The sequence below is a fragment of the Calypte anna genome, chromosome 2 (genome assembly GCF_003957555.1).
Source record: "Calypte anna isolate BGI_N300 chromosome 2, bCalAnn1_v1.p, whole genome shotgun sequence".
Lineage (NCBI taxonomy): Eukaryota > Metazoa > Chordata > Aves > Apodiformes > Trochilidae > Calypte > Calypte anna.
In genome coordinates this window covers 150602279-150616413 of record NC_044245.1, presented here as the reverse complement: position 1 = coordinate 150616413, position 14135 = coordinate 150602279, and the positions used below count along the sequence as shown (strand labels likewise).

Genomic DNA, 14135 nt, shown 5'->3' with positions numbered 1-14135 from the left:
AAAAGGGATGAGTGAGGCAGAAAACCTTGCTCCAGCCCATTCCTGAGGAGGAGGCTGTGTCCTCAGGAGCTGCTTGCTGCACAATGCCCTCACGCCCAAAGCCTGTCCCGCCCCTCGCTCCCGCACCAGCATAAAAGCCGGCCCAGCGCCTCTCTCCCTCACACACTTCTCCTCACACCACCTCCACTGACACCAACAACCAGGTGAGCCTCAGCCCCCTGCCCTCCTGCCTTCTCCTCACCCACTCTGCCCCAACCCTTTCTCAACACCCTCTCTCTCTTCCACAGGCACCCCTCCACACCACACTCATGGCCTGCTACGACCGCTGCGGCTCTTGCGGACCCACCCCGCTGGCTAACAGCTGCAACGAGCCCTGTGTCAGGCAGTGTCAGGCTTCCCGCGTTGTCATCCAGCCTCCCACTGTCCAGGTCACCCTCCCAGGACCCATCCTCACCTCCTTCCCCCAGAGCACCGCCGTCGGATCCTCCGCATCCGCTGCCGTGGGCAACGACCTCAGTGCCCTGGGAGTGCTCATCAACTCTGGATACGCCCTGGGCTACGGCCTGGGAGGCCTGGGAGGCCTGGGTGGCCTGGGATGTGGCTATGGCCTGGGAGGTAGAGGAGGCTGTGGCATCTGCTAAGAACACACTACACAACTCCTGAAAACAACCACACACAGCCTCTGACCCATGGCATGGATTGTAGACATACCTCCGGGCTCTTGATCACCATCCTTCCTTCTCCTCTTCCTCCATTTCCTTCTCTATGTAGCCCTGTCTACTACCTCCTCTACTCCTTACTCCAACTCCCTGCTGAGAAACTTCAGACCTTCAGGGGGCCTCCAGTGAGCTGCTCCTAACACAAGGCATGATGACCTCGCAGCTCTTGAAGATTCTTCTACTGAGAAGGGACCTCAGCTCACACTCACTCTACTTGGACACCAGAACGACTCCCTTCCACTTGGTTTGCCTGCCTTTTCACTGTATTTTTCTAAATAAACTTCCTTGGCATCATTATTTGAGAAGCCTCTTCTTTCTTTTCTTCTCCCAAAACTCACCCAGCACAAACTCAGTCATGAAGAGCACATTGTTCATTTCAAAAGGGCTGTATCACTGCACTTAGGAACTATGGTCCAAGGAACACCAGGACACAGGAGCACACAGCTGGCTTCTGGACACTGACACAAGCCCTTTACGATCCTAAAGAAAGGCTTGCACACCACAAATGAAATTTGACAACTTCCATTGTGGCAAGATCTTCATCTGCACAGCCTTAGCCTTTCCTTGACAACAGGGGCCCACCAAGCCCATCTATCACTGCCCCTGCTTCACTGGAAAGAAAGAAAAACAGAATGAAAGGCTCACAGATAACATAAAGACACGAGGATTTTAGAATGGTTTTGCATTGGAAGGGTCCTTAAAAAATTTGGTGATAATACCCTTGCCATGGGCAGGGACTCCTCCCAGTATACCAGCTTGCTCCAAGCCCAAGCCCAACCTGGCCTTCATCACTAACACGAATGCAGAAGCCTCAACTGCTCTGGAACAGGGTCTCACCATCCTCACTGTCAGAAATTCTTATCACCATGTCTAAAGTAAATCTCCCTTCTGACAGCTGGAAACCCTTCCCACTCCACCATCACTCCAGTCCCACCCCAGCCATCCTGCAGCCTCTTCAGGCACTGAAGGTTCTCTAAGGCCTCCCAGCAACACTCTCTCCTCCAGCCTGAGAAACCCCTCCTTTCTCAGCCTGTCTCCAGAGCACAGCTGCTTCAGCCCTTGGAAAATCCCTGTGCCCAAGTAAAGCCCGTGCTCTGGGGCAGCTCTGGGCTCAGTCTTTCCTGCTCCATCTCAGGCAGCACTGGCTCTGCCAAGGGAGAAACTCCCCACACAGCAAGGGCTTGCTTCTCTCGGTTCTCCCTGACATTGGCAAGGAGGTTGGAAATAGATGATCTTTCCAAGATCCTTACACCACAAAGGAAATACAAGACCCTTCCAAGTCAAAACATTTTACAATTCAAAGATTACTGCAAAAGAACTTCAGGATCAATAAGCCCATCCACGAACCCAAGACTGACAAGTCCAACAAAAAATCAAGTCCCTAAGAACAACATATGAACACTTCAAGGGACAGAGACGTCACCAGTGCCTTTGGTAACACTAATCCATTTCAGAAAACCCTTTCAGTGAAGTAGTTTCTTTGAATACCCAATCCAAACCACCCATTCTATGATTCTGTGATTCCTCTGGTGGAACTTGAACTCGGTTTTTCTCTTGTCACAGTGCTTTCTCCTGGGCAGAAGATACAGGCTTCCCCTCACTAAAAACCTTTTTCTTCTTCCCTACCTAGTTCGTGTTTTGCACCAGAGGAACTGAGGAATAAATAAAGGGAATAGTAGTGAATCCTCTGACAAAAGACCCTTCTATACCTCACTCACTCCCCAAAACAGGCCACCTAAACCTAAAGACAGGACTAAACCCAGGCCTAGCCAGATGGAGGCAAATCAAAGATGCACAACAAGAGGCGTGGAAGGGACAGCGCCTCACACCTCCTACAACTCCAAAGCCCAGACCACTTGGACAGAACTCCCAGCAAATGAGGATCCCTCTTCACAACACCCCCAAACCATACCTCACGAATTCCATGAGATCATAGAATGGTTTGCGTTGGAAGGGTTCCTTAAGGCCATCAGCTTCAAAGCCCTCGGATGACAACCTCTGACCTCACTGACGACACCCCACCTCTCCTGGGCTTTGCTCTGAAAAATGCCCTGCTACACACCTGCCAGGAAAATCCAGGAGGATGCTGTTGCAAAAAAAAGGCTTTACTGAAGTCCAGGTAAACAACAGCCACAGCATTTCCCTCATCCAATGACGGGGTCACCTTGTCAGAGAAGGAGGTCAGCATACTCAAGCAGGACCTGCCTTTCAGAAACCCATGCTGAAGGAGACTCATCGCCTCCTTCTACTTTCCATCTTTTGTGAACGCACTCAAGATGATCTGCTACAAAACCTTCCCCAGCTCCAAGGTCACACTGACAGGCCTCTAGTTCCCTCCAGCCTCCTTCCAGTCCTCCTTGTAGATGGGCATCACAGTCAAGAACCTCCAATGAAGTAGGATCTCCCTTGTTTGCAGGGATTGCTGATGAATGATGGGGAGTGGCTCAGGAAAGACTTCCACTGGCTCTCTGGACCCTCGGCTGGAGAAACATTTTTAGTGTCTAAAATGGTGAAGACAGTCACCAACCTTTTCCCTTGGATTATAGAGGCTTCATTATAATCCCAATCCCACACATCCTACTCATGGTGCTGGGTACCTTGAACACTACCTGGTCCTGCCTTTAAAAACTAAGGCAAAGACTCATTAATTACCTCAGCCATTTCCTCACCCAAATTGAATTTAGAACTTCTCCATTTTTCTCTCTGAAACAGCCACCATCATAAACTTTCTCCATAGCCTTACAAGGTCATAAAAAACCTTTGTTTTTTTACTTTCAATCAGAAATATCTCTTCAACCACAGCACAACTCTTCTGCACCATTTTCCTTCCTAGCACATGGGGACTCACACAGTACAGAACGTTATTCAAAATGCTCGAAAACCAAACCCTCCAAACCAAACCAAATTCCTCACTCCGAAAACCTTGCCACCTAAACAACACATCCCCCAGTTACAACCTTGCAAAGAAAAAGGGCACAAGGCAGCAGCTAAGAACAATCAGCATGAATAACAAGGGCTAATGACACGCCTAGTGAGATGGCAGCAAGAGAAGCAGTGTGATGAGCGAGGCACAGCCTCATGCCCAGCACTTCTCCAAAGACCAGAGCACACTGCAAGGGCTGCCAGCAATTGAGGGCTCTCCTTTACAACCTGCCCGCTAACCTCACCACACAAGTGCCATGAGATCATAGAATGGTTTGGGTCGGAAGGGACTCTACTAGTCACCCAGTTCCAAGCTCAAGGATGACCAAATTGAACCACACTGATGGCAGCCAATCACTCCTGGGGCTTGAGCTGGGCCGCAGTAATGCCATGACATACATCTGCCATGAAAATACTCCCAAACACACCTCCTCTGACCTAAACACTGTCAACATGGTCAGAAGGCATGTACCTTAAAAAAACAAACATAAAAAGGGATGAGTGAGGCAGAATAGCTTGCTCCAGCCCATTCCTGAGGAGGAGGCTGTGTCCTGAGGAGCTGCTTGCTGCACAATGCCCTCATGCCCAAAGCCTGTCCCGCCCCTCGCTCCCGCACCAGCATAAAAGCCGGCCCAGCGCCTCTCTCCCTCACACACTTCTCCTCACCCAACCTCCACTGACACCAACAACCAGGTGAGCCTCAACCCCCTGCCCCTCCTGCCTTCTCCTCACCCACTCTGCCCCAACCCTTTCTCAACACCCTCTCTCTCTTCCACAGGCACCCCTCCACACCACACACATGGCCTGCTACGACCGCTGCGGCTCTTGCGGACCCACCCCGCTGGCTAACAGCTGCAACGAGCCCTGTGTCAGGCAGTGTGAGGCTTCCCGCGTTGTCATCCAGCCTTCCACTGTCCGTCGTCACCCTCCCTGGACCCATCCTCACCTCCTTCCCCAGAGCACCGCCGTCGGATCCTCCGCATCCGCTGCCGTGGGCAACGACCTCAGTGCCCTGGGAGTGCCCATCAACTCTGGATACGCCCTGGGCTATGGCCTGGGAGGCCTGGGAGGCCTGGGAGGCCTGGGCTATGGCTACGGCCTGGGAGGTAGAGGAGGCTGTGGCATCTGCTAAGAACACACTACACAACTCCTGAAAACAACCACACACAGCCTCTGACCCATGGCATGGACTGGAGACATACCTCCGGGCTCTTGATCACCATCCTTCCTTCTCCTCTTCCTCCATTTCCTTCTCTACATAGCCCTGCCTACTACCTCCTCTACTCCTCAATCAAACTCCCTGCTGAGAAACTTCAGACCTTCAGGAGGCCTCCAGTGAGCTGCTCCTAACACAAGGCATGATGACCTCGCTGCTCTTGAAGAATCTTCTACTGAGAAGGGACCTCAGCACACACTCTCTCTACGTGGAGACCAGAAAGACTCCATTCCACTTGGTTCTCCTGCCTTTTCAATGTATCTTTCTCAATAAAGTTCCTTGGCATCACAATTTGAGAACCCTCTTCTTTCATTCCTTCTCCCAAAACTCACCCAGCACAAACTCAGTCATGAAGAGCACATTGTTTAGGTTCATTTCAAAAGGGCTGTATCACTGCACTTAGGAACCATGATCCAAGGAACACCATGACAAAGTAGCACACAGATGGTTCTGGACCCTGACACAAGCCCTTCACTATCCTAAAGAAAGGCTTGCACAAAGCTACTGAAATTTTTGCACATTCCATTGTGGCAAGATCTTCATCTGCAAAGCCTTAGTGTTTCCTTGACAACAGGTGCCCTCCAAGCCCATCTATCACTGCCCCTGCTTCTCCAGGGAAAGACAGGGAGATTGTAGAATGGATTTGCATTGGAAGGGGCCTTAAAATTTGGTTATAATAACCTTGCCATGGGCAGAGACTCCTCCCAATACACCAGCTTGTTCCAAGCCCAACACGACCTGGCCTTCATCACTGCCAGAAATGCAGAAACCACAACTGCTCTGGAACAGGGTCTCACCATACTCACCACAGGGAGAAATTCTTATCATCATGTCTAAAGTAAATCTCCCTAATGACAGGTCGAAACCCTTCCCCCTCCACCCATCACTCCAGTCCCACCCCAGCCATCCTGCAGCCTCTTCAGGCACTGAAGCTGCTCTAAGGTCTACCAGCAACACTCTCTCCTCCAGCCTGAGAAACCCATCCTCTTTCGGCCTATCTCCAGAGCACAGCTGCTTCAGCCCTCGGACAATCCTTGTGCCCAAGTAAAGCCCTTCCTCTGGGGCTGCTCTGGGCTCAGTCTTTCCTGCTCCATCTCAGGCAGCAGTGGCTCTGCCAAGGGAGAAACTCACCACACAACAAGGGCTTGCTTCTCTCTTGATTCTCCCTGACATTGGCAAGGAGGTTGGAAATACATGATCTTTCAAGACCCTTCAAAATAAAAACTCCCAAAAATTCTAGGATTCCTTCAAAAGACCTTTAGGATCATCAAGCCCATCCATGAACACAAGACTGACAAGTCCACCAGTAATTAAAGTCCCTAAGAACAACGTATGAATACTTCAAGGGACAGACTTCACCACTGCATCAGAGAAGTGTAACCCAGTTCAAAAAACCTTTTCAGTCAAGTACTTTTCTTGAATAGCCGATCCAAACAACCCATTCTATCTATAATTCTGAGATTCTTCTGGTGGAACTTTAACCCAGTTTTTCTCTTGTCACAGTGCTTTCTCCTGGGCAGAAGATACAGGCTCCCCCTCACTAAAAACCTGTTTCTTCTTCCCTACCTAGTTCATGTTTTTCACCACAGGCAATGAGGAACAAAGAAAGGGAATCTTAGTGAGTCTTCTAACAAAGACCCTTCTATAGCTCACTCACTCTCCAAACAGGCCACATAAATCTAAAGACAGAACTAAACCCAGGCCTAGCAAGATGACAGCCAATCAAAGATGCACATCAAGAGGCATGGAAGGGGCAGCGCCTCACACCTCCTACAACTCCAAAGCCCAGAGCACTTGGACAGAACTCCCAGCAAATGAGGATCCCTCTTCACAACACCCCCAAAACATACCTCACGAATTCAATGAGATTATTGAATTGTTTACGTTGGAAGGGTTTCTAAGGACCATCACCTTCAAAGCCCTCAGATGACAAACTCTGACCTCACTCATGACACCCCACCTCTCCTGGGCTTTGCTCGGAAAAATGCCCTGCCACACACCTGCCAGGAAAATCCAGGAGGATGCTGTTGCAAACAAAGGCTTTACTGAAGTCCAGGTAAACAACAGCCACAGCATTTCCCTCATCCAATGACGGGGTCACCTTGTCAGAGAAGGAGGTCAGCATACTCAAGCAGGACCTGCCTTTCAGAAACCCATGCTGAAGGAGATTCATTGCCTCCTTCTACTCTCCATCTTTTCTAAAGGCACTCCAGATGATCTGCTCCAAAAATTCCCCAGCACCAAGGTCACACTGACAGGCCTCTAGTTCCCTCCAGCCTCCTTCCAGTCCTCCTTGGAGGTAGGCCTCATATCTGAAAAACTCCAATGAAGTGGGAACTCACTTGTTTGCAAGGATTTCTGATGAATGATGGGGAGTGGCTCAGGAAAGACTTCCACTGGCTCTCTGGACCCTCGGATGGAGAAACATTTTTGGTGTCTAAAATGGTGAAGACAGTCACCAACCTTTTCCCTTGGATTATAGAGGCTTCATTAAAATCCCAATCCCACATATCCTACTCATGGTGCTTGGTACCTTGAACAGTACCTGGTCTTGCCTTTAAAAACTAAGGCAAAGACTCATTAATTAACTCAGCCATTTCCTCACCCAAATTGAATTTAGAATTTCTCAATATTTCTTGCTAAAACAACCACCATCATAAACTTTCTCCATAGCCTTACAAGGTCATAAAAAAATCTTTGGGTTTCCTTACTTTCAATCAGAAATGTCTGTTCAACCACAACAGAATTCTTTTTCACCATTGTCCCTCCTAGCTCATGGGGACTCACACAGTACAGAACGTTATTCAAAATGCTCGAAAAACCAAACCCTGTAGATTCCTCACTCCGAAAACCTTGCGACCTAAACAACACATCCCCAGTTACAACCTTGCAAAGAAAAAGGGCACAAGGCAGTAGCTAAGAACAGTCAGCATGAATAACCAGGACTAAAGACTGCACTGGGGAGATGGCTACAAGAGAAGCAATGTGATGAACGAGCGTCATGCCCAGTGCTTCTCCAAAGCCCAGAGCACACTGCAAGGGCTGCCAGCAATTGAGGGCTCTCCTTCACAACCTGCCCGCAAACCTCACCACACAAGTGCTATGAGATCATAGAATGGTTTGGGTTGGAAGTTACTTTACAAGTCACCCAGTTCCAAGCTCAACAATGACAAAAATTAAACCACACTGATGGCACCCAACCACTACTGGGGCTTGGTCACGTCTCCAAAAATGCCATGACATACATCTGCCAGGAAAATACTCCCAAACACACCTCCTCTCACCCAAAAAAATGTCAACATGATCAGAAGGCATGTCCTTAATAAAACAAACATAAAAAGGGATGAGTGAGGCAGAAAAGCTTGCTCCAGCCCATTCCTGAGGAGGAGGCTGTGTCCTCAGGAGCTGCTTGCTGCACAATGCCCTCATGCCCAAAGCCTGTCCCGCCCCTCGCTCCCGCACCAGCATAAAAGCCGGCCCAGCGCCTCTCTCCCTCACACACTTCTCCTCACCCCTTCTGCACTGACACCAACAACCAGGTGAACCTCAGCCCCCTGCCCCTCCTGCCTTCTCCTCACTCTGCCCCAACCCTTTCTCAACACCCTCTCTCTCTTCCACAGGCACCCCTCCACACCACACACATGGCCTGCTACGACCGCTGCGGCTCTTGCGGACCCACCCCGCTGGCTAACAGCTGCAACGAGCCCTGTGTCAGGCAGTGTGAGGCTTCCCGCGTTGTCATCCAGCCTTCCACTGTCCAGGTCACCCTCCCAGGACCCATCCTCACCTCCTTCCCCCAGAGCACCGCTGTCGGATCCTCTGCATCCGCTGCCGTGGGCAACGACCTCAGTGCCCTGGGAGTGCCCATCAACTCCGGATACGCCCTGGGCTACGGACTGGGAGGCCTGGGAGGCCTGGGAGGCCTGGGATGCGGCTACGGCCTGGGAGGTAGAGGCATCTGCTAAGGGCCCTCCCTACAACCTATGACAGCAAACACCTGCACCCTGCACTCCACCACATCAATGGAGATCATTTCTCTTCTGATGCCTCCTCATCTGATACCTCCTTCTCACAAGCCAAAGGACATCAGGGATCTCCTGCCTTGTCTTCACATCAAAAGGCACAAAGACCTTGCTGCTCTGGCAGGATCTATGTTACACAAGGGAAGCAGACTGATGCTTGCACTATTTGCACCTCAGATATGCTTCCTTCCAGCTCAATGCTCCTGACTTTTCACTCTGCTTTTCCATCAATAAAGTTCTTTTGCATCCCAGCCTGACATGCCTCCTCTTCCTTTCTTTCCCCAAGGCTCATCCAGCCTCACAACAAACAAATTTAGGGATCAAGATCCAACCAGGGCAGGTGCAAAAGTCCTGCAAGACATACCGCACAAATACCATGACATCAGGCAATGGTTTGCGTTGGAAGAGTCCTTGAAGGTCATCAATGCCCAAGCCTTCAAATGACAACCTGTAACCTCACTGATGACACCCCACCCTTCCTATTCTTTAGTTAGAAAAATCCCCTGACACATCCCTCCTTTTATAAACACTCCCAAACACTTTAACTCTCAAAAAAACTGTCCCCAGGCTCAGAAGGACATGGACACATGGCCTCCTACGACTGCTGCACTTGTGACTTGTCTCCCAATGAAACCATCCAGCTCCCACAGGATGTCGGATGTCATCTCTCAAGACCCATCAACTTCAGAGGATCCAGTTGCCCACCATTCCATCCTTAATCACTCATCCCACAGCACAGGAAGACAACTGTATCCTGGGATTCATCAAAAGAAGAAATTCTTTCACCTGAAAGTGCTGAGACATAAAACAGCTCGATGAGAGAAGCTGTGGATACCTCCTCAAAAGGAGTGTTCAGGAGCATGCCAACAGGACGCGGAGAAATATGGCCTAGTGGAAGTAACTTGAACTAATAAGAAGTAACTAGGAATAACTACAAAGAATTCAGTGGCTTTTGATCTAGATGACCAAACCATTCTGTAGTTCTAGAATTCCTAAGATTACCTCACAATCAGCCTGGAACACACTCAGACCCAAGGAACCAGGGTGGGTTATGTTCTAGTTACTTTTGGCCCTTCCAAGTTTCTCTCTACATTATCTCACCAAATCCTTGCAGTCCTCAAGTTACACACCCCTTTTCCCAATGCACATAAAATGTCAGCATTCCCTCAGTTCCAGCCAAAGCTCTCAGTTCAGTCAGGCTCTTCTCTTCCACACAGCCTCATCTGACGGTCCATGGGGTCTCCCTACCCAAAGAGAGGGAATCACCTGAACTCTACTAACGAAGCAGACAACTGCACACTCTAAATCCAAAAAGCCTTCCCACAGGAAATCAGCCCCTACCTTAAACCTAACAAACATCTCAAACTTCCCCTCTTTTCTTACAAGGTCATAAAAATTCTTTGTTGTTTTTCCGTTTCAAACAAAACTTGACTTTCAACCACGTTGGACTTCTTCCCCACCAGTTTAATTCCCAAAACATTTGGACTCTTTCACAAAATACAGAAATGTATGGAAAACACTTGAAAAAAACCCACCCCTCTAAATGTCTCACTCCCAAAACTTTACTTGCTAGGAAAACCAAGGACAAAGAGCTAAAAATGTGCAAGGAAGAAGGGCGCAGAGACAGCAAGAGAGCACACCAAGTAGGAAAGGCGAGGACTAAAGACAGGCCTAGTGAGATGGCAGCAAGAGAAGCAGTGTGATGAACGAGGCACAGCCTCATGCCCAGCACTTCTCCAAAGCCCAGAGCACACTGCAAGGGCTGCCCCGAATTGAGGGCTCTCCTTCACAACCTGCCCGCAAACCTCACCACACGAGTGCTATGAGATCATAGAATGGTTTGGGTTGGAAGGGACTCCACAAGTCACCCAGTTCCAAGCTCAACAATGACAAAAATTAAACCACACTTAAGGCACCCAACCACTCCTGGGCCTTGGTCATGGCTCCAAAAATGCCATGACATACATCTGCCAGGAAAATACTCCCAAACACATCTCCTCTCACCCAAAAAAATGTCAACATGATCAGAAGGCATGTCCTTAAAAAAACAAACATAAAAAGGGATGAGTGAGGCAGAAAAGCTTGCTCCAGCCCATTCCTGAGGAGGAGGCTGTGTCCTCAGGAGCTGCTTGCTGCACAATGCCCCCATGCCCAAAGCCTGTCCCGCCCCTCGCTCCCGCACCAGCATAAAAGCCGGCCCAGCGCCTCTCTCCCTCACACACTTCTCCTCACACCACCTCAACTGACACCAACAACCAGGTGAGCCTCAACCCCCTGCCCCTCCTGCCTTCTCCTCACCCACTCTGCCCCAACCCTTTCTCAACACCCTCTCTCTCTTCCACAGGCACCCCTCCACACCACACACATGGCCTGCTACGACCGCTGCGGCTCTTGCGGACCCACCCCGCTGGCTAACAGCTGCAACGAGCCCTGTGTCAGGCAGTGCGAGGCTTCCCGCGTTGTCATCCAGCCTCCTGCTGTCGTCGTCACCCTCCCAGGACCCATCCTCACCTCCTTCCCCCAGAGCACCGCCGTTGGATCCTCCGCATCCGCTGCTGTGGGCAACGACCTCAGTGCCCTCGGAGTGCCCATCAACTCCGGATACGGCCTGGGAGGCCTGGGAGGCCTGGGAGGCCTGGGATGTGGCTACGGCCTGGGAGGTAGAGGAGGCTGTGGCATCTGCTAAGAACACACTACACAACTCCTGAAAACAACCACACACAGCCTCTGACCCATGGCATGGACTGGAGACATACCTCCGGGCTCTCTTCACTTCCATTGCTCCTTCTCTCTTCTTCTATTTCTTACTCGACGTAGCCCTGTCTCCTACCTCCTCTACTCCTCACTCCAACTCCCTGCTGAGAAACTTCAGACCTTCAGGAGGCCTCCAGTGAGCTGCTCCTAACACAAGGCATGAGGACCTTGGTGCTACTGAAGAATCGTCTTCAAAAGAGGGACCTCAGCTCACACTCACTCTACTTGGACAGCAGAACAACTTCCTTCCACTTGGTTCTCCTGCCTTTTCACTGGATCTTTCTCAATAAAGTTCCTTGGCATCACAATTTGAGAACCTCTTCTTTCATTCCTTCTCCCAAAACTCACCCAGCACAAACTCAGTCATGAAGAGCACATTGTTTGGGTTCATTTCAAAAGGGCTGTAGCACCGTACTTAGGAACCATGGTCTAAGGAACACTATCCACAGGAGCACACAGCTGGCTTCTGGACACTGACACAAGACCTTTACTTAACTTTTCATTGCACAAAGCTAATGAAATTTGACAACATCCATTGTGGCAAGATCTTCATCTGCAAAGCCTTAGCATTTCTTTGACAACAGGTGCCCACCAAGCCCATCTATCACTGCCCCTGCTTCACTGGAAAGAAAGAAAAACAGAATGAAAGGCTCACAGCTAACATAAAGACACGAAGATTATAGAATGGTTTTGCATTGGAAGGGTCCTTCAAACTCTGGTTATAATACCCTTGCCATGGGCAGGGACTCATCCCAATATTCCAGGTTTGTTCCAAGTCCAATCCAACCCGGCCTTCATCACTGCCAGGAATGCAGAAGCCTCAACTGCTCTGGAACAGGGTCTCACCATCCTCACTGTCAGAAATTCTTATCACCATGTCTAAAGTAAATCTCCCTTCTGACAGCTGGAAACCCTTCCCACTCCACCCATCACTCTAGTCCCATCCCAGCCATACTGTAGCCTCTTCAGGCACTGAAACTGCTCTAAGGCCTCCCAGCAACACTCTCTCCTCCAGCCTGAGAAACCCCTCCTTTCTCAGCCTGTCTCCAGAGCACAGCTGCTTCAGCCCTTGGACAATCCCTGTGCCCAAGTGTCAGAGTTTAACACTGCCCTCACAAGTAATCGAAATAACAGATGATCTCTATTAATCCCCCTCCCCTTTCTTGTTAAGAAAGGAGAGAGTAAAAGGGAGAGAGACTGATGGGTTGGAAACTAACTACATAGTGTTAAGGAAACAGTAACGAATAGTAGAAGAAAGTTACTAAATATTACTAAAAATATTATTAAATATACACAGAAACTGATACCATGATCCTCCTCCCTATTCCCAAAACTCTCACGTCACCACCGAGGCTGCAGGGCAGCCCTGGGAAAGTCCAGGCTGGACTCCTGGGGTCAGCAGCAGTGGGGAGCTGGAGGCAGGAACACACAGATTCAGGCTGGCATAGATCAGGAGCACAGGCAGAGGAAGGGATGGAATCCTCCCAAGATGCCCAAGCAAACAGGGAGAGGGGAAGAAGGGGAAGCAGGAAGGCCTTTAACCGTATGATCCCTAAATTTATACTGACTATGATGTGTATGAAATTGAATACTGTCTTTGGTCAATTTTCGTCATTTATCATGTCCGTTCCTCCATAAGGGAGGGTTGCAAGTGGGACCTCTTGACTCCTTTTCTCCTTCCAGAGGGCAAAATGTTCCTCAGAGCTGGGCAGTGGCCTTGGTTCTGCACCCCATTCTCCAGCTGCAACTCTAAACATCGAGTGGGATCAGTCCCAGAAGCAGACACTGCCTGAGGAACTTGCTGTTCATTTCAGCAAGTGCAGCTCCTTCCAAGAGACTCAGCTGAAAGCAAAAGTACAAGACAGAAAATCATCTTTATCCTGGACCAGACTAGGACACTGATTAAAGAGGCAGAGCCTCATGCCTAGCACTTCTCCAAAGCTCAGAGCACAATGCAAGGGCTACCAGGAACTGAGGTCTCGCCTTCACAACCTGCCCACAAATATCGACAGACGAGTGCTATGAGATCATAGAATGGTTTGAGTTGGAAGGGACTCTACAAGTCACATATACATGGCATCTATATCCTCACAAAAGAAATACTAAATAATAGTTATGGACCCTAACAGTACTTCAGCCTCTCTAGGCCCAAGACCCCTACAGAGCATGCCCAAGAGGAGGGGACAGGCCTAAAAACAGGCTTAGCAAGATGGCAGCAAAGGAAAGATGCAGATCAAGAGGCTTGGAAGGGGCAGTGCCTCAACCTGCTACAACTCCAAAGCCCCAGACCAGCTTGACAGGGCTCCCAGGAAAGAGAATCCCATCTTCACAAAACACACAGAAACCACACCACACAAATGCCATGACATCATGCAATGGTTTGGGTTGGAAGAGTCCTTAGAGGTCATCAATGCCCAAGCCTTCAGATGACGACCTCACACCTCACTGATGAAACCCCACCTCTCTTATGCTTTGGTTTGAAAAATGCCCTGACACACCCCT

The 14135-nt window shown here is 49.8% G+C and overlaps 3 protein-coding genes across 3 annotated transcripts; all 3 read left to right on the top strand.

Moving 5' to 3' along the window:
* Positions 1-308: 308 nt before the first annotated feature.
* LOC115597830 (feather keratin-like) lies at positions 309-641 on the top strand. The gene has a single exon (XM_030444721.1). It carries the CDS (start codon positions 309-311, stop codon positions 639-641), a length of 333 nt encoding a protein of 110 aa, XP_030300581.1.
* A 7857-nt stretch (positions 642-8498) lies between these two features.
* On the top strand, positions 8499-8822 carry LOC115597829 (feather beta keratin-like). The gene has a single exon (XM_030444720.1). It carries the CDS (start codon positions 8499-8501, stop codon positions 8820-8822), a length of 324 nt encoding a protein of 107 aa, XP_030300580.1.
* A 2422-nt stretch (positions 8823-11244) lies between these two features.
* LOC115597828 (feather keratin-like) lies at positions 11245-11565 on the top strand. Its single transcript, XM_030444718.1, has one exon. The coding sequence runs from the start codon at positions 11245-11247 to the stop codon at positions 11563-11565; it is 321 nt and encodes a 106-aa protein (XP_030300578.1).
* The last annotated feature ends 2570 nt before the right edge of the window (positions 11566-14135 follow it).

Coding starts and splice junctions, on each gene's coding strand:
- LOC115597829 (XM_030444720.1), top strand. CDS start 8,499: ATGGCCTGCTACGACCGCTGCGGCTCTTGCGGACCCACCCCGCTGGCT.
- LOC115597828 (XM_030444718.1), top strand. CDS start 11,245: ATGGCCTGCTACGACCGCTGCGGCTCTTGCGGACCCACCCCGCTGGCT.
- LOC115597830 (XM_030444721.1), top strand. CDS start 309: ATGGCCTGCTACGACCGCTGCGGCTCTTGCGGACCCACCCCGCTGGCT.